At 41.2% G+C, this 25,187-nt stretch overlaps 1 protein-coding gene and 1 long non-coding RNA gene across 2 annotated transcripts in view; one reads left to right on the top strand and one right to left on the bottom strand.

The window, feature by feature from the left end:
• The window catches only part of nlk2 (nemo-like kinase, type 2), a 74,599-nt gene that overhangs the window by 23,199 nt on the left and 26,213 nt on the right, over positions 1 to 25,187 (bottom strand). The window contains exons 2-7 of the mRNA XM_083547994.1: positions 20,272 to 20,401; positions 19,433 to 19,488; positions 7,886 to 7,992; positions 7,174 to 7,259; positions 5,205 to 5,414; positions 978 to 1,079 (exon numbers count right to left, since the gene is read on the bottom strand). Coding sequence (XP_083404120.1) covers positions 978 to 1,079; positions 5,205 to 5,414; positions 7,174 to 7,259; positions 7,886 to 7,992; positions 19,433 to 19,488; positions 20,272 to 20,401 — 691 coding nt within the window. The remainder of the gene's footprint in view (positions 1 to 977; positions 1,080 to 5,204; positions 5,415 to 7,173; positions 7,260 to 7,885; positions 7,993 to 19,432; positions 19,489 to 20,271; positions 20,402 to 25,187) is intronic.
• Positions 15,370 to 17,560, top strand: LOC310729748. Its single transcript, XR_014534649.1, has 2 exons — positions 15,370 to 15,928; positions 17,292 to 17,560. It is a non-coding gene; the product is annotated as an uncharacterized lncRNA (long non-coding RNA).

Raw genomic sequence — 25,187 nt, 5'->3', positions numbered from 1 at the left:
CTTTATTGGATTTTTTTTTTTTTATTTGTTTGCACACCAGGATCCTTGCAATTGTCAAAAATAGCAAAAAAAAGAAATAATAAATAGACAAAATCCCAGTCTCTTATTCCCACCCCTATTTTTCTTTCTCAACCAGGAAAATAACAGCTGTCAATCATTTGACTGTCGTTCCAAAAAAAAAAAAAGAAAGAAAGAAATTGAGGAGGGAATACTGGGACAGGGTGATATGGGTAATGGGTATGGGTAATAGAAATGCGGCTATTTTTAAACCGAGCGCCGACAAGGAAGCAAATAGTGTTATTTTGCTGATCCTAACATCTGTTTGAGAAAAGCATGAGTTCTTACAGAAGCATTATTATTGTTCTTCCATCTCCCTCTTTCTCTCTTCCACACAAACAGACGGACGATAAACCGAGTTCGAGGACCTGTGGCGGGATGAATCCGATGTTCTCCAGGACTCTCGCAGCTGTTTCTCATCACTGTGCAACTATTCAGAGTTTGCCACTTGAAGAAGAGAGAAATCGCTGTTGGGACACCTGATTTTTCCAGTCATATTTGGTTCTTCTACAAAGTGTTCCCACAAAATTAGAGGCCCTCAATTGTATAAGATGTGATTCGATGCTGGAGCATGAAATGTTCTGACCCAAACCTGCTCTAGCATGGCAATGCTCCTGTGCACAAAGCCAGCTCAATGAAGATCTGCTTTACATGGGTTGGAGTGGAAGATCTCCTTCGGACCATTTGGAATGAATGTGAACACTGATTGCTCCTCACCTCACCCTATATCAGTACCTGTCTTCACAAACACCCTTGTGTCTCAATAAATGTCACACAAATCTTAACAAAATCTAGTGGAACATCTTTCCAGAAGATGTGAGGTGTATCAGCACCACAGGGATCTGACTGAGCACCAAAATCTGAAAAAATCGGCGTATCGTAAATCGCAAAGATCTCATGGAACGCATCATTGGACATACCTGTTTATGTGGTCCTCTCAGTATGTGAGCTCTGGCTCCCTCACACGCCGTCCTCATGGCCTCCAGAGACGGCGTCCCCAACAGGTCAGTGATCAGATCCAACTGACAAAAGACAAGAGAGAGTTTGAATAATACAAGAGAGAGCAGGTAATGTGTCTGCATCAACATGAAGCAAATCATTGATGTGGCTGATGTCCATCATACAAACAGCATCCATCCATGCTACTAGTTCAGGCGGAAGTTTTTATAAGAATGGATTTTAAAGCTAACACTAGCAGCGTGCCTTTACGCTAGAACTTCTTCTCACTGTTTAAGTTCAGAGATGAGAAGACCGATATCTATCCAGTGGTCAGGATTAAAACTGAAAACCAAACAAATGGCATGAATCTTGTGTGAAATGATTATAAATTTTTAAAATATCGATATAGCGATTTTTAAGGATAAAGTATCGACAAACAAAATATCGTGATGTGATCGATATGTATTGATATATTCCTACACCCCTAATGTGTATAATAATGTTATTTAAGCTTTAAGGTTTTCTCGTGCTATTACGGTGATCATGTCTTGTTTTGTTTTTTTAATGCTGCTTTAATGCTCTTTAATTTGCGCATTGGACTTTGAATCGGTGGGTTGTGGGTTTAAATCCCGGCCATATCAGACTGCTATCTATCTAGTGATCGGGATTTAAAACTGAAAACGAAACAAATGCAATGAATCTTGTACGAATCTTTTTTTTTTTTTATATCGATGTTGCGATTTGCGAGAAACGATACAGTATCGGCAAACAAAATATCGCGATGCTCGGGTGCATCGATATTTTCCTACACCCCTAATGTGTATACGGATGTTATTTAGGTTTTTAGTGCTACTAAGGTGATCATGTCTTTCGATGTCGTCTTGTTTTATTATGCTGATTTACTGCTCTTTAATTTGCGCATTGATTTTTTTCGGACGGAGCACAAACACAACCCTAAGTAAATCGAGTTGTATAAGAGAGCAGGTGATGGTGGTGGTGGTGGTGGTGGTGGTGGTGATGATGATGTGCTCTGTATGCACATTCCAGTCTGGGTGGACGGCCAGCTTTACACAATACTTCATCTACAACAAAAGCAAACACACACACACACACACACACACACACACACACACACACACACATGCACACAGCAACAGCTGGAGCTGAGATATTAATAGAGCGCATGTCCTTTTTTTTTCTTCTGCAGCCAATCAATAGAAGAAAGAGCATTTTTGTTTACTTCAGGAACTTATGCTTCTCGTGACCAATTTGAATCACACAACTGATTAAATGCATTCTACACGTGGCGAGGATACACTCGGTTCAATTCGAGTTGAAGTGCTTTTCACAATGGAAATTGTCTCGAAGCAGCTTTACACAATGTAAGAACTACAGAACGGAATTCACGGAAACGGTAAAAAAGCCTGGTGTACTAATACTTTTGCTCATGGCGCATCTCTCTGCTGAACAGCTAGTGATGTGTCTCAAATTGCTTTTTCAAAACGAACGAACGCCGATTGAGTACGTCTGAACGAATTACACAGTCTGATTCCGAAACACAGAAGGACCTGCTGCAAACGCGAACGCTTCATTAAATCCTCTAAATATACACGAGGTGTGCGTGTGAACTTCTGCACCACGCGCTCAAAATCATGCATCTGCTAGGCCTTGGGCTGCATCACACCAGGAGTGAACAAGTTCCCTGTAGAAACCCCTCATCATGTTTAATTCCTTATGAGTCCATCGATCTAAGCTGGATGTGCCGGTGGAGAGAGATGCAACCTTTCGTTAACACCTCCTGACTTAAAAGAGGGATGCCAAGAAATGCGAGTCCACCCTTCTTGCGAGACCAGTGCATCAGTGTGAGGAGAGTTCCTTTGGGAACTACTGACTTGTTCCTTGACATTAAGTGCAGCTCATAATCCATGTTTCTCACTCTTTTTCCCTCTTGCGCTGTTCATCCTACTGAGATCCCACCAAGCCGTCATGTTTTCGGACCTGCCCTGGATGGATGGTGCCCTCTTCAAGAAGAACACATTCGCTACTCCTGAGGAAGTTCTTCACATAAAGATTAGAATCCAATTCGAGAACCATGAAGATCTATTTGGGTTGTTATTAAGTTTGCTACCATAACTTTGGAACTATAATGAATGGACATTTGGTGTTGAAGATGTGGATGGGGTTTTGAAGTTTGGTTCCTCTCAGGGTTTCCTCCTTATGAAGTCTTAGGGAGTTTCTGCTCTACTGCTTTCACCACTGGTTCGCTCATTAGGGATCTGGGGACAAATTTATGACCTTAAAAACATTTAAGTATTTATTTCTTTAAAGCTGCTTTGGGACAATGCATTGTTATACAAATAAAAAAGGAATGTAATAGAATAGAGCAGGTGGTGACCACCATGAAGGAACCCCTTATAAAGGAGTAAGAAAACCTTGAGAGGAACCAGATTTCAAAAAGAACCCATCCTCATCTGGGTAAAATCCAGAACAACACTGTTTGTTCCTAAGCACTAATTCTGGGGACTCCTTTCTATGAATTCTCTCTCTCAAAGAAACTCTCAAAGATGCTGTAATAGAAGATAAATAGTGCTTTTAGTATAAACACTTCACAATAAACACTACCAGAACAAAAACTGGTGGACACCTGGCCATAGAATTGCTATGTAAAGTCCAAATTTGCTGTTATAAAAACCTTCAATGTTCTGGGAAGATGTTCAGGATTTTGTGGAGGTTTGTGCACATTCATCTAGTGGTGTTAGGAAAGTAAGGTTGTGATGTAGGAGAGATGAGAAGGTCTGGGGGTGCAGTCAGAGTTCACATTCATCGCAAACGTGTTCAATAGAGCTCTACAGCAGAAGATCTTCCACTCCGACTTGTGGAAAACATATCTTGATGTACACAGGGTCTTCATCATGCTAGGACAGGTTTGAGTCTCCAAGATCAGGCACGAAGAATATGTCATGCTTCAGCATCCAGAAACATCCTGTTTGCCTCCAAGATTGTGATAACAGTTTGGAGAAGAAGCAGAAGTCGGTGTTCCAATACTTTCAAACATACAGTGAAAATAAATGCAGTGATCTTAAACGAGACCTGAGCTGCAACTACAGATATTATATATATTTCCGAGAGTATGGGTTATGGTGTGTGTGTGTGTGTAATTCTCTTTCCCTACCTACAGTTATTCTTTAACAGCTATTATTCTAAATAAACAAGAAAAAAAACCCCGAAAACACAAAACCTCGTCTTCCGCATTTATTCCAGAATATTCCATTCGGCAGACTGTAAAGTCTGAAGGTTCGCTGCGCCACTTTAGTGCGTGTTCAGCAGAGATCCAGGCCTCGGTCCCATAAATCAAGCTTCATGGTCGTTAGGAACACGCAGCCTTGAGCTCGGCCCTGCTGCGTTCAGGCTCACAGGCTTTTCATCCGGCACTTTTTTAGCGTGTTTGTTCAGGACGTGCCAAAACCAACAACAATAGGACGCAGTGTGAGCCGTTACTGACCGGGCTTTAAAACCTACCGTGAATAAAACCACCGTGATCCTACATGTACATGGATCGTGGCTTCAGGAATCTCATTCAAGTCAATCTAAGACTCGTTTGGACACAAAAGGCCTTTTTAGGGTCTATTTGACTTCTGTGAAGCATCAATGAAGCATCACTGTATGTGAAACTATTGCGATGAAGTGCGATCCGATTTTAATTCAGCACAATGGAAAAGATATGATGCTCCACAATTCAATACGGTACGGACAGTTCACTTTTATTCCTTCGGTTCAGACACACAGCAAACTATCAATTTACTCGAGTGCGAACGCACAGCAATTTCACACACACACCACTGGGGTCACTAAATTCTGGGGTTCAAGTCCTGGTATCGCCAAGCTGACTCTCCCGGGCCCTTGAGCAAGGCCCTTAACCCTCTGTGCTCCAGGGGCTCTGTATCGTGGCTGACCGTGCGCTCTGACCACAGCTTCCTAACATCAGTAGAATACGCAAAGTAAGAATTTCACTGTGCTGTAACTCACGTGTGAATTTCTTTCTTTCTATGTCTGTTTCTTTCTTTTCTTTCCCTTTCTCTTTCCTTTCTGTGTTTCTCTTTGTTTCTGATTGACAACTGTATGAGTATGCGTTACTGATCTCCGTCTCTCTCACACCTTTTTTTTTTTTTTTTTTTTTTTACAGATTTGCTGTGTCAGTAATGATGTACCTGCTGAATGGGGCTCTGGGCCTGGAAAAGGATGCGTCGGCCAAGCAGCTCGGCGAAGATGCAGCCCACGGACCAGATGTCGATGGCGTTGGAGTAATGGCGGCTTCCCATGAGGATCTCGGGGGCGCGGTAGTACTGCGTCACGACTTCCTGGGTCATGTGACGCGACTCGTCGGGTTCCTCCACACGAGCAAGGCCGAAGTCACAGATCTGCAGGAAAAAGTCTTTATAGCATATGTGTACTGGATGTAACAAATGTTGCACTATATGTGTTTGTATGTATAGTGTGTGTGTGTGTGTGTGTATACATATTATATATATGTATATATTATACACACACACACACACACACACACACACACACACACACACAGTATATGTGCGTGAATATATACTCATAAAAAATTGCTGATTTGACGAACAGAAAAATCAAAGGAAGCAGTAGATCCAGACGCTGAGTGAAAAAAACAATGTGAGACGTGAGAAATAAAATTCGTTTTTAGCTCTAAAAAGAAATAAATAGAAACCTGTCATTGTTACTCAAAATCCTACAATGAGAAAAAATTAATAAAAAATAGACAATATGGACAAAATATAGACACCTGCCCATAATATTTCTATGTGCTTCCTTTTGAATATTAATTCAAACATCCATGTTTAAGTCCCCATTCTCTATTACAATAAGCTCCACTCTTCTGGGAAGATTCTTCATGTTGAATAGGGTTACAGCTCTATAACAGAAGATCTTCCACTCCAACCCATGTAAAGCTCATGGATCTGGCTTTGTGCACAGGAACAGGTTTTAGTCTCCTATTTAAAGTGAAGGGACAATGTCTTGCTCCAGCCTACAAAGACATCCTGTATAAGTGTGAGCCTCCAATATGTGGGCACAGTTTGGGAAAGAACCACATATGGCTGGAAAAGTCAGGGGTTCCAATACTTTTGTACAATATAGTGTAAATCAGTGGCTGGGAAAAGAGGAAGTGAAAGGAGAAGAAAGAGATTATTCCTCTCACATGACAACAGGAAGCGAGAGATTTTGGGAATGGGATGTTAATCGCCTCTTATACAGGAAGGATTAAAAACAAACACACACACACACACACACACACACACATGGACACTGAAAAATCCACTAGCCACTAAAAGGAAATTAAACATAACTGAAGGACTTCTCTGGAGAACACAGAGGAACTGCTAGAACAACGAGGAAGAATGTTTTCTCTTTCTGGAAAAGGAGCTTGAAGGATAAATGAGCAAATGAATGCTAAATAATTCTGAATCTGCAGCCGGATAGCTTCATCTATTCCATATTTCGCCTCCAAGACATTTCTCTAGCTGCATGACCTACTCTCTCTCTCTCTCTCTCTCTCTCTCTCTCTCTCTCTCTCTCTCTCTCTCTCTCTCTCTCTCTCTCTCTCTCTCTCTCTCTCTCTCTCTCTCTCTCTCTCTCTCTCTCTCTCTCTCACACACACACACACACACACACACACACACTTTTAGCAGAGCTCTGCCTTTGGGCTCAGGAATAAAGATTTATACTGGGACTTAAGCGCATAAATCAATCCCAAAGCAGCCATGACCCGGTACAGCCAAAGATGCACATATTTGTGTGTGTGTGTGTGTGTGTGTGTGTGTGTGTGTGTGTGTGTGTGTGTGTGTGTGTGTGTGTGTGTTTTAGATCTAAAAATATAAGACCCTATTTACTGCCAGTATTGAACATTACAGTAAGATGTAAAGATTCGGGGACAGCCTATGTGCCACACACACACACACACACACACACACACACACACACACCCACACCCACACCATTCTGGGTCACTGAAGTTTCTGAAAGTGTACTTCCTGCATTTTTTACGATGCGTTAAAGGTTAGATTGGTGCCATGAAGAACACTATAATGTATTTACTGTGGCTGATGGATGAAACCTGGGTGTACAAATGCTGCCAATAAAGGTCACACTGACCTTGAGCACACAGTTGCTGTTGACCAGAAGGTTGCCAGGTTTGATGTCTCTGTGCAGAATGCCGGCGGAGTGCAGATACTTCAAACCTGTAGACATGACGGCAAAAAAGAAAAGAACAAATCCATTAGACACCTGAAGTGCTTCTCTGATACAGAATACATGACCGGAAATCCCAGTGGAGGTGGGGGGGTGCATTTATTTAAAAAAAGTGCACACAAAGTGCATGAAGTCAGCTCCATGAAGATCTGCTTTACATAGGAAGAAATGGTAGATCTTACGTGGCCGGCTATAGAGCTCTTAAACCCTTCTAAACACTTGTGGGATGCCTGACTGCTCCCCAGGTCTCCTCACTTCACCTACATCAGTACCTGACTTTACTAACACCCTTGTGGCTGAAGGAATCTGCACAAGTCTCCTTACAAAATCTAGTGGAACATCTTTTCAGAAGAATGAAGCTTATTATACCATCAAATTAGGACAATGTGGAATGGTCAGGCATCCACAAACCTTTGTCCATATACTGAATCAGACCTGATGGTTTCCCCCACTGTCTCAGCACTGACCTGCAGCTTGAAGAACCTGGATAATGTTTAACTACTGATGAATTTCGGAGTTTTGCATCTCGGAGAAACATCTTAATTTGGATCGTATCTGTGGGTGTGTTTGACTTTGACCTAGACAGATTAGATGTGTGTGTGTGTGTGTTTCTTACCTCGAAGGATCTGGTAGAGGAACACTTTGACATGGTCTGAGCTGAGGGGTTGCGGAGACACGATGATCTTATGGAGGTCGCTCTGCATCAGCTCTGTCACCACGTAGCTACATTAAGAGCTTAATTAAGGAGGAACACGGCACTATAAATATCATCAGGAAGCACACACACACACACACACACACACACACACACACACACACACACACAGATAGCAAAGTGTGGAAGGATTGTGAGAGATTAGCTACAAGCAGTGTGGATAGCACAGAGCCCTAAGGGAGGTTGATGGAGGTAGACGATGGAAGAGAAGCTCATTTCCTGCCCCATGCTGAGCTAATGGACAGCGTCGCAGCTCGGCCCATCTCGCTCCGAAATGCGGGAAAGGCGCGATAAAACAAACGTCGAAAGCTCTTTGGGATACGGAACGGCGCAAAGATCATAAAGCATCCCATAAAAATGGTCTGTAGTGACTGGAACATTTTCACAAGAGGCAGAGAGCCGGAATCGGTTGAGCGTTTGTCAGTAAACACACACACACACACACACACACACACACACACACACACACACACACACGGTGTAAAAAGTGGCACATTTACACAATGCCTGCTACACACATCACACTTTTTCATTTTAATAATACAGCAGCAATGTCAATAATACAATCTTTACTCAAGCCTGTGCTTTTAACATTCTACAGACAAACGTATTGGGACCCTCTCCTAGGGTTATTAAGCATTATGTATTTCTAAAATATTAATAATAATAATAATCTTTCTTTCGGCTTCTCCTATTAGGGGGTCATACGTATTCATGATCCGCATGTTTGATTTGCACGTTTTTATGCTGGATGTCCTTCCTAACGCAACCCTCCCCATTTATCCAGGCTTGGGACCGGCACTAAGAGAGCACTGGTATGTGCAACCCTAATGGCTGGTATTGGTTCCCTGACCAGGGATCGAACCCGGGCCGCGGCGGTGAGAGCGCCGCATCCTAACCACTAGACCACCAGAAAACAATAATAATAATAAAAATATACAGTATATATTAATACATTTAAATAAAATAAAAAATATAAAAAATTTAAATCATATTCATATATATATATATATATATATATATATATATATATATATATATATATATATATATATATATACTTATAACTACTAATTGTAATAGTAACAAAACAATCTTTAAAAAAAAAAAAAAAAAGGTACAAAAATAATCTCTAGTCTTGTGGACACGTCATACACACTTCCTCACCCTGACCTCCGACTGGATCAGATTAAAAGAATATCACACACAAGCACAAAAAACCCCACCAGATGAATAAACCAGAATAATGCTATTTATTGTCTTCATGAGAGTAAATGAGGTGTGAGGCTCAAGAACCATGAAGATGGATTTGGACTAAAATAATGTATACAGTTTGTTGCCCTGGTTTACGGCTGCAGTCTCCATGAACAGATTTCCATCAAGTGTCCATCAGGGAAAAGCTGAAAATTGATGGAACTGTATTGAATGGACATTCGGTACCGAGGATGATGATTGGTTGCTTTTTTATTCTGATTTCTCTTAAGCTTTTTTCTACCATCCCAGGGAGTTTTTCCATGCCATTGCTGCCGCTGTGTGTGTGTGTGTGTGTGTGTGTGTGTGTGTGTGTGTGTGAGATGTATTGCTGACACTTCACAGTGCTGGCTAACAGCCCCCTGAAGGCTGGGTTACACTGCACTCCTCACAGGTTTCTGCTGCTTTTAAAAGGCCGGAAAAAGCACTTCGGTGGCAGGTGGAGTGTGAAAGAGTGAAGAGTGAAGGAGGGCAAAGCCAGAGTCATGCTCCTCAACACAAACATCTGAACGTCACTCAATCAATAAATAAACAGGAAGTTGGGCGAGTGAACTGAGCCGCCGTGTTTGTGGAGGAAGCTTCCAGGTTTCCCAAACTAGTTTACTTACTGATTACAGTAAATACAATCTGCTACAATCTATCACGCTCCCTGAGATCTTAAAACATTATGGACTTCTAGTAGTTCCTAGAATAGCAAAGTCCACTAAAGGTGGTAGAACATTCTCACATTTAGCTCCTAAACTCTGGAACAGTCTTCCTGACAGTGTTCGGGGCTCAGACACACTCTCCCAGTTTAAGTGCAGATTAAAGACGTGTATCTTTTTAGCGAGTCCTACACATCATGTAGGTTGCACCAGCTCCAGTCGTGATCCACCTCATGAAGATTGTGGACCTTTAAAGAAATAGATGTCAACCACACCATCTAAAAATATACCAGCACCATTTGGATTCCACTTCATGTGGAGTTTTGACATTGGATCTCTTTGAGTGTTTAAAGGCTCTGGCATGGAGAAGCTGGTGATGGATCTGTGATGATCTCAGATGTTGAGATATTTTATGAGTTGCTCAGTAGCTCCAGGTTCCATAACATCATCTGGTTGTATAAGACTGTAGAAAGGGCTCATAATCTTACACTCCAGTGCTCATGTTAGTTCTCACTCTCCAGTGTTCTGTAGTGTTTAAAGACTATAATCACACTCTTGATGTCACCCAACTGAGGATGAGGTTCTGCTTTTGAGTCTGGTTCCTCTCAAGATTTCTTCCTCATAACATCTAAGGGAGTTTTTCCTTGACACAGTCTTTGAAAATTCTTTGAAGCTTTAACTTCGTGTGTGTGTGTGTGTGTGTGTGTGTGTGTGTGTGTGTGTGTGTGTGATGCTGCACAAGAGACCTTTTGTCACGCATCGAACACAATTAGCCTCATGTAAATGACAGCCAAGCTTGAGTGGCTCACTGAAATGCAAACTACACATCCTCCAAGGCATGTACTCTACCAGGAGGGACTTAAAACACACACACACACACACACACACACACACACACACACACACACACACACACACAAACACGATGGCCTGGAACTCGAAGCACTGGAGCGAATCACAGGCTGCAGCTTCTATCCATACAATAAAAACCCACACACAATCACAGCAGTCACCATGCAAACTAATACAAATCTGAACGTGGTCCAAGACAGAGCTTCACCTGTGGTCCCATAAGCCCCGCCCCCAACGAGGAATGACGACGAACGGCAAATTATAATATTAATTATATATAATTAAAACAAAAAATACAGCCAACGAACATCTCGTCCCTATATATATATATATACACTAGCTGAAAGTACCCGTGCTTCGCTACGGAAGGCAGAACGTTAAGCAATATGGCAATAAGCAGTAAGCACTGAGCAGGACTGGATGATCAGAGATCAGAACGTAACGTCAACAAATAACGTACTACCCCTTTGTAGTACCGATACAGGGCAAACTACTATGAAAATAATTTTTATCGTGCATCTAACATCTAATAAGAAACAATGTACTAAGTTTCATGAGGATCCGTAATGTTATTTCGAAGAATTTACAATGCGTGAGAAATCGCGTTTTTCGCGAGTTAGCCGCGATCCAGGGCGAATTTTTCAAAACCCTTTCTTATTGAGCACCTAAGACCCAAGAGGAAGGTATGTTCCAAATTTCATTGCAATCCGTGCAGTGGTTTTTGAGATTTTGTGATGAGTGAGTGAGTCAGTCAGTGGTATTTGAGCTTTATATATATATATATATATATATTAGTGTATATTTATAAATAATAATAAAATGTGACATGACCCAATAACCCACAAAAATATCAATATATATCAATAAAACAAATACATTTAAATAAATAAATAAATATAATTAAATAAAAAGCCAAAACAAACCGCATCACCCAAAAATTTATTAAATATCAGTAGTTAAAAAAAATACAATAAATAAACAAATTTTTTTTTGTGCTGCATTTTTTTCCTGTAACAAAGTGAGACGTCTTTTACAGTCTGTGGTCACGTCACCGTACCCGAGATGCTCAATTTTTATTACACACACACACTCATACAAGTCCTGATTCTTACAGAAATGTACTGAATAATAGACACTTAAACCAAAAATATATACCCTCACCCCCTCCTATACACACACACACACACACACACACACACACACACACACACACACACACACACAGCTATCTCACAGTGCTTGTTTTGATCGGCGCTCCAACAATACATCATTATAATACAATTCCAGCTGCAGCAACATGCTGACCAACTGCTAATTGCCCTATGGGTGGGTGTGTGTGTGTGTGTGTGTGTGTGTGTGTGTGTGTGTGTGTAAGAGAATCTGCTGCTTCTGTGTTTTTATTAATTAAACCCTGCACATCGAGCCGCTCCTCGGCCACCGAGACTCCCGCGTCCGACTCGTACGCATCATCATTAACACACGGCTTCTCTGAATTTGTGCTCCAGCTGTGCGGTCCCTCCGTATTAACGGATGAAAAACGCAGCCCCGACCGGTACATTTTTATTTTGTGCCAGAAACTAAATATATTTTGCTGGGTGGAAAATTGGGCTTCATGCAAATTTTAGGATGCCTGTTCAGCGATTTTAACAAAACCCCAGGCATTTTTTTTTTTTATAAATGGCTTCCAGGGGCTGTAATACATAATCCTAGAAAGGGGCTGAACGAGTCGTTTTAGATCGTTGGGAATGATGTGCTATTTATTATACGCTACAATGATCAGGAATTTGTCCAAATTAGGTAACAAAGATACGGGATAAAATCCTGATTGTCCACTGTGGAGCAGGTTAATGCATCCAGCGCTATTTCAGAGCAAATCTGTAGGCAAATAGTTCACACGCTTGCCTTGTCGAATGTCACCACAACCAAGCTTAAGGAACACAAGAAGTCTGGAGAATTGCTGGGAGCTATCCACTTCATGGAAAAAAGTTTGCGGACACCTGACCTGTTTTTAATTCCACATTTAGTCCACTATTCCGGGAAGATGTTCCACTGGATTTGGTGGCGATTTGTGCGAGATTCCTTGAGCCACAAAGATGTTAGTAAAGTCAGGTATTGATGTAGGTGTGGTGATAAGCTCTGGGGTGCAGTCAGTCTTTACATTCATCTCCTCTATTGCAGGAGATCTTCCACTCCATCCCATGGAAAGCTTATCTTTATGGAGCTAGCTTTGTGCACAGGAGCACTTGTCATGCGGAAACTAGTTCAAGTGAAGGGAATTTGATATACAATTGAGAACCACATATGGTGGAAAAGTCAGGTGTCCCAATACTTTTGTCCAAATAATGCACATATTAATGAAAAGACATGAAAGTTGTTGAAGTCTCCACTGTCTCCAGAGCAAATTGAGTGGGAGAACTTGCAAAATAGCAGGGTGTTCAAATACTTATTTTCCTCACTGTATATATAGTATATACATATATATACATTTTTTATATTTATGCCTATTTTACCCCCTTAACCACCCAACCCTCTAACCCCAATCCCTCCATCTAAGAAAAGTTCATCATTTAGACATCAATTTACATAGACTTCACGCCTACATTAAGGAAATCCTGATGCAGAAGCACAACAATTTTAGATCGAAGCTCGTGCACATGTTTCACAGATGAACACCGATGCACCAATACGAGGCGCCTCAGTCTGTCAGCACGCGACAGCAGTCTGCATGCACCGTGCAAATTCTCACACCTTTAGCATACTCGGCAAGTAAATAGTGCTCTTACAGCAGAGGCCCATAATCTAATGCTGAGACTAACAAATACAGAAACACTTCAGCGATGTTCAATTTCTACACCAGCGCCGAGGCCCGACCTCGATATGATAATGGAATTAAAGTAAGATTGTTGGTCTGTATCCAGAGCAGTCTTCTGGTCAGATTTCCCAGATTCTACATGTACACAACACATGCTATGTCTGTTGGTTTTCTTTTTTTTCCCCCTTCCAGAGTGCATCCTGGTCGTAGTAAATGAGAATGCGAAACCAACTAAAGTGGCAAAATTCAAGGACTTTTCAATACTCGAGACTTTCCATTGGAATTTACGAGAATAAATTGGAATGAATCGGAATTTACAAAGTTACAGGTTAGCGGATAACAGGGAAGATAAATGTAGAAAATTGTATCTTACATACTGATCCTGGTTAAAACAAGCAGATTTATTGCAATTTCAAGTGAATTTCTGTCTGCACATTCATCAGTCACATGCAGCCGAAATCCTGCAAAATAATGTCAAAAAATTTCCATTTGGTTAATATTTATGTCAATTACATAAATATTACATAAAACGTCCTTGTGCTGTGTGTAAGATGCTGTGCAGCAGAATTGTACCAACAATTAAATCAAAGTAAAAAAATCTCTTTTTATTAAATCGGGAACAGTTTGCAATCACGTCATCTTAAGATCAAACTAAATGTTTGTATGTGATACAGTTTATATAAAATACCCCTAATTTATTTGATCTTTTTTAAGTAATTACCATAAATTCCCAAAATATTCCTCAAGTTTTCAACTTGGAAAATGTCCGAAAAATTCCCCAGATGAAGTTTCAATTAAAGTTTCTGGAAATTTCCCACCCCTTTGCCACACCCCCCCCCCAAAATCCAACACACTACTGGTGGAAAGATTCATTGAATCGTTCATCGAAATGAACAAATCTTTTTTTTGAGTCATTTTGTTCTTTTGATCAAAAATAAAATAAAAATGTTACATCATCTATAAGCAGATCCCCAACATACAACTATACACACTCCAACTCTACACACGCCAGTTTGAATCATTTTTATATGTATATATATATATATATATATATATATATATATATATATTAACTGCATAGCGTATAAAGGAGTCGCGTGACAAAAGAACGAACGACTCGGGACCAGAGCACTCGTGAGATGAACGACTCGTTTCAGTTTCCTATATAACGCACGCCATAGCGTCTGTGGGAGTCACGTGATAAAAGAATTGAAACCGGACCACATCATCTCTCACCTGCGTTATAGTCTCCTATTGAGGTTTTGGGAAAGAACCACATACGGCTGGAAAAGTGAGGTGTTCCGATACTTTTGTCCTCATAGTGTATGTAATGATGCACAAACCTGCACAATCTGCCATTCACATTGTTGTTGTTTTTTTGTCTTTCATCTTTAATTTGAAACTAATTGCTCCAGCACTCTTCCACTTTCCACATACTTTTATCCATAATTGTAATCAATTCTATTTTCTACCAAACAATGTCAGGATAATTGTGGACCATAAGGAAGAAGGAAATAAATATATGAACAGTCTGTGACATTGACAGCGATGTGTCGTTTAATGTCTCCATTTACAACAGCATTTGCAACACATCGAATAGTTTAGGTTTACACACAACCCAGGTCTTGCTTGATTATTGCAATTAACTAAACAAATAAATAAATAAAAAAGGCTCTTTCATCCAATTACCAGAAGACAATGTTTTCTGTTTCACTAATATACAATGCAACTCTCATTATATAAGCAAAAAAAATAAATATGGACAGAACATAGACTTATTAAGCTGAATTTATTACATCAAATTGTTTTTTACTTACCAAATGTATTATTAGATTTATTATTAGAATTCTAGTACTTGAATTTATTGACATTTACTACCTGCATTTATTCAACCTGAGGATTTGGCCAACTTCATATTGATCTTTCTCTAGTCCTAAATGATTAAAGTGACATTTATCATCAGAATTTTTTTACCTGATCATTTTTTTTTCTTAACAATGTAATAAACAATTCAAGATCTTCCACCAGCATTTTCAATCCAATATTCTCTACTAAATCAATTCAACATATTATATTTGTCTACTCAAGTGATTCTGGGATGTGTAATTTAACGCCACAGCAGGATGCAGCTGTGTGCTCCAGAGCCTTGACAGACCGAAAGCTCGTGCTACCGTCACAGCTAATAATAGCATCAGATTGCATCAGCTTCTGTCTGATTTTTGCCGTCTGTGTGCAAGGGGTCAGTGGACGAAAGAGGGCCGACGGCTTGCTGTTAAAAATTCACAGAAATGAGGACCTCGGTAAAAGAGCTGATTGTTACACTGGATCTGGGGCTAAACGTAAATGAGGAGTTACTAAAGGGGACCAAGGACAAACAGAGGACAGGTGTGTGTTTGTGGTGGTGCAAGGAAGTTTGGTATACAAAATATATATAGAATTGATGTTTGACCTTGTAGAGACATCTGCCTTTTATTCAAAAAATAGTTTATTAATAGCATGAATAATTAATTATTTATTTAATTAATTATTAATGTGTAGATTAATGTGTAGATAAAATATTATTCATTGTATTAATAGTATAAATCAATAGTATTAATTAGTACCAATATGTTTTTCCACCCGATGTAATTACAAGAACGGCCTCTAGAGGCGTCTCATTGACACCAATGTTTGTTTTTACACGCGAGACTGCGCGCTGCATGGAGAGCGCTATGTTACAGTTATAATTTATTATTTATATAATTTTATTAACGGATATATTCGTATATATTTTAATTGAGCACATGAGTCAGTCCTTTTTTTGTAATAAAGTTCAGTACTATTTTACATGGAATGTTATGTTTTTTTTTTATCCAATAGCCATTTCAAAAACTATTTTTTGATCAATCGGTTATCCGCAAGTATGCTCCTAACTAGCTTTCTGTAAAATTCACCATTGGGAGATCGTTAATTAATCATTTAATAGGTAGAGTAACAGTTATATCAGTGATGGAATCTCATAATATGTTTGCTTTCTTTTGAGGACTGAGGTCAAGCTCAATATTAGGTTGATGTGTAGCATTAATTCGCTACAGAAATTATAATATCAACTGAAGGTCCTCATAAACAACTCACCCAACACACAAACATATACATACATCTATACTTAAATAGATATGTAGACTAAAGTTTCAGGACACCTGACCAAAAGATTGGTTTGTGCTTCTTTTTGAACTTCCCATTCCATATTTAGTCCCTGTTATAATATGCTCCACTCTTCTGGGAAGATGTTTCACTAATCTTTGCGGCGATTTGTGTGAGAAACCTTTAGCCACAAGAGTGTTAGGTACTGTTTTATGTAAACTCAGGAGGCCTGGGGTGAGTCAGCATTCATATTCGTCCTCAATAGAGTTTGAGCTCTATAGCAGAAGATCTTTTACTCCATCTTCTACTTTTCTGTCTATGTATAAGAATGTGTGTCAGTTATATATATTATATATATATATTATATATATATCAAGGTATATTACCTTGAGAGGACATATTATATAGTATAGATTTGACTTTGTGGGGACTTCCTCCTCCAACCATTTGCTGCTTGATACTGAGGTCAGGGTCAGGTGTGGGCAATATTGTTAATTAGCGACAGTGTCAGTGGAAGGTGTGTATGTGTGTGTGTGTGTGTGTGTGTGTGTGTGTGTGTGTGTGTGTGTGTGTGTGTGTGTGTGTGTGTGCGTGCACGTGTTGACTCAAGCGTCCTTTGTTTCAGGAAAGAAGAACCAGCCTGAGCTCCAATGGGGGAGGATGTAAATATCTCATCCCCAAAGACCTCCGCACACACGCAAACAGAGTGCACAAGCGCAACACACAAACACACACAAACAAACACACACTCTCTCACCCATGAAACACTCAAACAGGTTGAACACCTCCTACAGAAAAAGTCGAGCGAAGCGTCTGTTCAGAGAAACGTATGCATTTGGACTGGAACGCACCCATCCGGGTTAATAAAGCAAAATAAAGAAATATAACACACAAGTGGAGCACGAACACACACAAACACAATCACACCCATATGTCGAGGGAAAACAAAAAGCTGATACAAAACTTAATGATCTCCTGGAAAGGGCAAAGCCAGGAAGAAAGAATTTGTTCTGGTACAGGAAGGAAATCTGTAGCGATTAAACAGAAGCATCCATCATTTGGGCTAAACGCAATCAGCGGAGCGGCGTACGAGCCCGGCTGAGCAATCATTACAACAAAAACACTAAATGGAGCAACGCTCTCGTCATTCGTTCAGGGAAAAAATAACAGAAAGAAAAGAAAAATAAAGCAATTGCTCAGACGGAGTAAGAAATAGAGCGGTGTTCAGCAGCAGCCATAATTAGACTGGAACAAGAACGAGGTCTGAAGCAACGTAACTCCGTTCTTCACATCCTTACTGTCTGATACGACTGTGTTCTATACAGTCTGTGTGTGTGTGTGTGTGTCTGTGTGTGTGTGTGTGTGTGTGTGTGTGTGTGTGTGTAAGGGGGGGGGGGGTGTCACCTCTAAAATATCTACTTTTATTTATATTGATTATTGTTTTTGTGTTTTAAATTTTTGCTTTTAATACTGAAATTGTTATGACTTCCGATCCAATCATACAAAGTTTGGTGGATAGGTGGATGGGTCTATTAATCCATCCACCTACCCATCCATCCATCCATCCACATTAACCAACCAAACAACCACCTAAACATAGACATTTATTTATCAAAACAGCTTCTTACCCATTTATCCATCTAGCTACACATCCTTCCATCCATTCAAACATCCAGCAACACATCTGCCCATTAACTTATCCATCTATCCTCATCCATAAACATAAAACTATCCTGCCATCTTCCATCTTCTCATTCATTTATCCACCACTCAGCCAACCTTTTATTCATCCACTCATGAAACCATCTCATCCGCCCACCATTTATCTAAACATCCCACCTAAACACCCACCCATCAAGACCACATATCTCCATATAGAGGTAGATAATGTTGTTTTATCCACCATGGAGCATAGCAGATTCATTAACTCCTTTGTTTTCTTCTAGTTTTCTTCATAGTTTGTCTTTAGTAAGTACCTTTACATAACTTCTACCTATTCTACCTCAGTCCCACCGAGACAAGCGCCCTGATTAACAAAACAATTACTAAGAGCTAAAAAGGAAGAAATATTTTAAAAATGTGCTTTAAACAAAGCTATGAAAGAGTGCAATTAGAAGTTTAAGTGTTTTCTGAGAAGCTGTACGTGAGAAAGATCACCATGCAGAAGTTCAATTGGCCCTTTAGCTCAGGTTCTTCAAAACTCTCTAATAGACGTTAGATGGAGAAGCTCCCGAAACACACGGATATCAGACTCTCTGCTGAACACTGCAAAGGCACCAGAATGCCGGAATGTACAGTGATCTTCTTAGCACTGATCTTTTTACAGCGCATGAGCTCGAGCTCAAAACACAGTTCTTGTGTTAACACCAGGCTGGTTTTTTTTTCCTCACTGGACAGAACCAGAATTCTCCTTCATTCTTTCGAAAGCTCAGAGAGGAAGACAAGTCATCTGTGTGTAAAAATATTATCTAAAAGGATGAAAGAGTGGGAGAGAAGTGTCATTTGGTCATTCACTGACATGCCTGATTAAAACAGATGGATAAATGAAGTCCTGTGCTGGAAGGGAGGTGAGAACAGAGGGAGCAAAACAGGAAAAAAACTCAAACATTTCAACAAAAAGAACTAAAGAAAGAAAGAAAGCATTAAAAGAAGAAAATACATTGACAGAAAAAGAGAGAAGAAAGAAAGAAAAGAGTAAGAAAAGAAAAGTCTCGGCTCTTACTGAACAGCACACAGGAAATACTTTGTTCACTCTGTTTAGGATACATTTCCTCAAAGTAGTCAATGTGAGGAGGCTGCAGGATGTCCAGCGCTGACAGGACCTGAAAGAGAGAGAGAGAGAGAGAGAGAGAGAGAGAGAGAGAGAGCTAAGAGTCAATAGCAACAAAACAGACACTAACCTTCACATAACATCAGCCTGTTCGAGATCATACGCACTTAACTAACAGCAGCCAAGATAAAAGAGAGAGAGAGAGAGAGAGAGAGAGAGAGAGAGAGAGAGAGAGAGAGAGAGAGAGAGAGAGAGGAGAGAGAGAACGAACAAACAAACACAGGATTCCAAAAAATTACAGTCAGACAGATCAACAAAAACAAAGACAGAAAAAGACAGACAGAGAAAGACAGAAAGAGACAGACTGACATAGAAAAACAAACAGAGACAGAAAGACAGACAGAGAGAGGCAAGTGGACAGATCAAGAGAAATAAACAAAGACTGAGACAGACAGAAAGACACAGATATGGAGAAAGGCAGACAAAGACAGACTGAGACAGATGGACAGAGAGACAGACAGCGAGAAAGGCAAACAAAGACAGACAGAAAGAGACAGATGGACAGAGAGACAGACAGAGAGAAAAAGACAGATAGCGAGAAAGGCAGACAAAGACAGACAAAGACAGACAGAAAGAGACAGATGGACAGAGAGACAGACAGAGAGCAAGAAAGGCAGATAAAGACAGACTGAAACAAACAGAGAGAGACAAATAGACAGAGACAGACAGAGAGAAAGGCAGACAAAGACAGACTGAGACAAATAGAGAGAGAGACAGATGGGCAGAGAGACAGACAGAGAGCCAGACAGAAAGAATCAGGTGTGAGGGAACTCACGTTGTCGTGCTTGAAGAAGCAGAGCATTTTCAGCTCGCGGAAGACCCTCTTACAGGAGACGAGGTTCTGGAAGACGTTGGGCATCTTTTTGAGGGCCACACGTTTACCATCGCGGGGGTCAGTCACAGACCTGAGGGAGAACAGAAAAAGAGCATGATGAGAACCTGAGAAAAGATGAAAGCTAGTTGTTCACGAGTAAAAGGAGAGTGATGAGGCTCTTCGTCTCTACAGCGAGCTCAGACACTGCTGCTGCTGCTGAGCGCTAAAAAACAGATTCATCATCGCTCTGCTCCACTCACGGCCCTGACAAGGAACTGAAAGGTCAGCACACATGAGACTTCAACATCGCTACTGAGGCTCTGGTCCAATTCTCAGAGCTGGAGAATTTTTTTTTTATCCTCCTTTCATTTCCGTAGCCTGCGTGTGAGCAGCGATCTGTCCAGATACTTCAAATAGTCCAAATACTTCAAATAAAAGCCAAAAAACACAGGACAGGCAGCAGATGATCTTGTTTAAACTAAAGACGCTTCACACCAGTCACACGGGGAAAAAAATCCCAACAGACGCTACTTTCTAACAATCAGGACACGACGGCATGCCGTCATAAACCCTCAGAAGGCTCATTTTTGGAGCTGGTGGAGTCACGTCTCTGCGCACATCATCACAGGAACATCACAAGTTTCAAACAATCTTGAGATTCCTTCCTGCTCTTACGCTGAGGCACCAGGTGAGAGCCACGCTGAGCACTGGAGATCTGCGTCCAACAAGATTCATCACAACCAACAGCCAGCAACAGCCAGCAGTGTACTGTGTACCATCTTTGTACCAGCTGTGTACCGAATCCACACTAACTATCAGCTCCGTGCCAGCTGTTACTGTGCACTAACTCTCAGCTCCGTGCCAGCTGTGTACTAACTATCAGCTCCGTGCCAGCTGTTACTGTGCACTAACTATCAGCTCCGTGCCAGCTGTTACTGCGCACTAACTATCAGCTCCGTGCCAGCTGTTACTGCGCACTAACTCTCAGCTCCGTGCCAGCTGCGCACTAACTCTCAGCTCCGTGCCAGCTGCGCACTAACTCTCAGCTCCGTGCCAGCTGCGCACTAACTCTCAGCTCCGTGCCAGCTGCGCACTAACTCTCAGCTCTGTGCCAGCTGCGCACTAACTCTCAGCTCTGTGCCAGCTGCGCACTAACTCTCAGCTCTGTGCCAGCTGCGCACTAACTCTCAGCTCTGTGCCAGCTGCGCACTAACTCTCAGCTCTGTGCCAGCTGCGCACTAACTCTCAGCTCTGTGCCAGCTGCGCACTAACTCTCAGCTCTGTGCCAGCTGCGCACTAACTCTCAGCTCTGTGCCAGCTGCGCACTAACTCTCAGCTCTGTGCCAGCTGTTACTGTGTACTAACCATCAGCTCTGTGCCATATGTGTACTAACCATCAGCTCTGTGCCAGCTGTGTACTAAATCTCAGCTCTGTGCCAGCTGTGCACTAAATCTCATCTCTGTGCCAGCTGTGTACTAACCATCAGCTCTGTGCCAGCTGTGTACTAACCATCAGCTCTGTGCCAGCTGTGCACTAACCATCAGCTCTGTGCCAGCTGTGCACTAACTATCAGCTCTGTACCAGCTGTGCACTAACAATCAGCTCTGTACAAGCTGTGCACTAACAATCAGCTCTGTACAAGCTGTGCACTAACTCTCAGCTCTGTGCCAGCTGTGCACTAACTATCAGCTCTGTGCCAGCTGTGCACTAACTATCAGCTCTGTGCCAGCTGTGCACTAACTATCAGCTCTGTGCCAGCTGTGCACTAACTATCAGCTCTGTACCAGCTGTGCACTAACTATCAGCTCTGTACCAGCTGTGTACTAACCATCAGCTCTGTGCCAGATGTGTACTAACCATTAGCTCTGTGCCAGCTGTGTACATACCGTGTACCAGCTCAGTGCCAACCATGTAGCAGCTTTATAAACTTTGTACCAGCTGTGTGCCAACTACGTACCAGTTCTGCAACCAAACTGTGTGCTTAATGTGGAGCAACTCTTATAAACCACTGGTCATTCCAACAATGGACATGGAGCGATGATTTTGACAGAAGCAGGATTGTAAGAAAGTGTTAGGAAATTCTGTTTAGCTCATCTAACACAGAAACAGTGTGTGAAATGATATCTAAGGCATCCCAGAGGGCACTGCTGGATCAATAGTGAGAAATAGAAGCTGTATCACTGGATGCAAGAACCACACTCCAGAGAACAGAGCCTGAGAGAGATTTCCAAGGACTTTATGAAAGTGTGAGGAGAAACAATTGGTTGCTCACGAAGAGTCACAGAGTGATGAAAGAAAGGGAGATATTTGTTTTGGAAACAACAAAGCATGCATAGTTCATACCTCTAACAACACAATCCCTTGAGTAAAACATGGTGGTGGGTGCATCGTGGTTTGTTCAAACGGAAAAGCCATTAGAAGGCATCCAAGCAGACGTTGCTGGATCAATAGTGAGGAACTGGAAGCTGCATGCAAAGCACCAAAACTCAGTAAGGCCAACAGTCTCTCTGAAGAAGCTCCAGAGTACAACGGCTGGAAGTAGAGTAAAGGTACAAAACGTGAAGGGGATATCACGAGATCACAAAAAAACCCCGCGAAACTCCATGTGACTTCTTGTAAAAGGAAGGTGAGTGGTATGGCTCAGACACCTGAGGGAACTTTTAGATGATGATTGTCCTGTGTTTCAGAGAGTAGGGGCAATTAAACATGACAGAAAAGCTCCAGGAGAAATAGTGTTTGCCCCTCATTTCTGAACAAATAACCTCTCCACCTTCAGTGTTTTGAAAGCTTGTTGGTCCATGGTGTGTCTGAGAAGGGATCATGAAGGCCACCTTAGAAATAGGATGCTGAAGAAGTTATAGATAAAAGTAAAAAAAAATTCCCAGTCTCAGGAACTATGTGTGAAATTACACCTGACCATGAAAAGCATATTTTCATGGAGCTCAATAGCAGAAAATCTGCCACTTCAAGCCATGGAAAACATATCTTTAAGGATCTCCATCCAGCCCATGGAAAGCATATCTTCATGCACAGGGTTTGCATTGTCATGCTGGAACAGGTTTGGGTCTTCTAGTTCAAAACGAAAAGGAAATTTAATGCTACAGCATCTGAAGACGTCCTACACAACTGTGTGCCTCCAACAATTTGAGGACGAAAAAATGAGTAAAAAAAAATTATATAAAAAAATGCAAAAATAAATCCAATAATGCAAAATCTAAAACTAATAGAATACAAACACACTAATTCTAATTTTGTAATAAATATATAATTTTTCTTTTACAGCAAATAGGTGTCTAAAAGTGTAGAATATTTCTACATAATCTCTATTTCTATGAGTTTGAATTACAAAAAAAAAAACGAAATCACAATATAAAAAATGAAAAATTAATAAAAAAAATTACAATCAAAATAATTGCTGATAGCTTGAACTCTTTTACTCTGCAACCTCTTGACTCGCTACTTCCTGTGTACCGTGCTGAAAGATCTCAAAAACACCTGTGAAGGAACAGGTGTGAATCCCTGATTCACGAGAAGGTGATTGTGAGCTATGCATTCAATCCAATGACAAAGCTTCATTAATACCTGAACATCTCGAGAGGTTTCACCAGGCCAGACCCTGGTGGATTGTGATGATCTGGATTAGACCACATAGAGGAGGATAAAAAGGAAAAGGTCGAGAGAGGAGGAGAAAGCAGATGTCCACAATATCGTCTCCGTGAGCCAGTGCGAGGGAGGAAGGGAGTGGATGCCCGGGATAATTAAACTCGTTAAAGCAGCGACGTAAGCAGAATATTAAGAACTCGATAGCTAAGTGACGAGGGCTTTCCTCAGAGTCTTCCCTCAAAACCATGTTGAAAACATCGCACTCGATGACTCGCTCTTTTTCTTTCTCAGAGATCTACTGCTGTACAAGCTCGAAATGAGAACTCAAGGACCCAGGTATTGTAAAAACACCAGCTTTGAGTCAGAAAGCAGACCGGGGAAAGCTAATGTGCTTCGGAGTGAAACGCCAGGTCGCGTGAAGCATACCTCACCGAGCCTTTTACATCGGAGCGGAAAAATAAATGCAATTTTAATTCAATTTAAACAGTAAAAGGATAAAAATCTGACACAAATGCAGCTTGATGGATATTTATAACCAACACGCTGCATACGACGAGGTATCAAAAAGTTTGGAGACTGGCTTTGTTTGCAAGGAACTTTATCCACGTTTCCACACCATCACCCTCAAAACCGCAATACAGCGCCCCCAGTGTTCCTGCCACTTATGGAACGTGTTCTGGAAGTGTTTGTTTGAAGCGCCTTCTTAGATTCGTAACGGTGTCAACACGTCAACCTTTGAGCCTCATCTTTATCTTGAAGTCCGCAAAAGCCAAATCTGGCAAGTAGGGTGGGTGTGGAAGTGGGATCGTGTTGTTCCTCGTGAGAGTTGTGGTTTCCAAACTTTTACCACAAAGCTGGAGGCACTCAATCGTACGGGACGTCTTTAGATGCTTTATAATACAATTTAGCATTCACTTGAACTTGGAAACCCAAGTCAGCTCCTCGAAGACTTGCCTTACATGCTTTAGAGAGGAAGATCTTGCTGCTATAGAGCTTTGATCTCATCCCTACTGAACACCTTTGAGAAGAATGTGAACGCTGACTGCACCCCAGGTCTCCTCTCCTACATCAGTACCTGCCTTTCATAACACCCCTTGTGGCTGATGAGCACAAATATCCATAATAACACAACAAAATCTAGTGGAACATCTTCCCAGAAGAGTGGAGGAAATTATAGGAGTAAATTGGGATTAAATGTGGAAGCAATGTTCAAAAATCACAGTACTTATGACCAGGTGACATAATACTTTTGGAAATAGAGTGTATGTGTGGC

This window comes from Silurus aristotelis, assembly GCF_946808225.1.
Source record: "Silurus aristotelis genome assembly, chromosome: 8".
In the NCBI taxonomy this organism is placed as follows: domain Eukaryota; kingdom Metazoa; phylum Chordata; class Actinopteri; order Siluriformes; family Siluridae; genus Silurus; species Silurus aristotelis.
The sequence above is the reverse complement of the archived record's forward strand: the minus strand, read 5'-3'. Positions and strand labels throughout refer to the sequence as shown.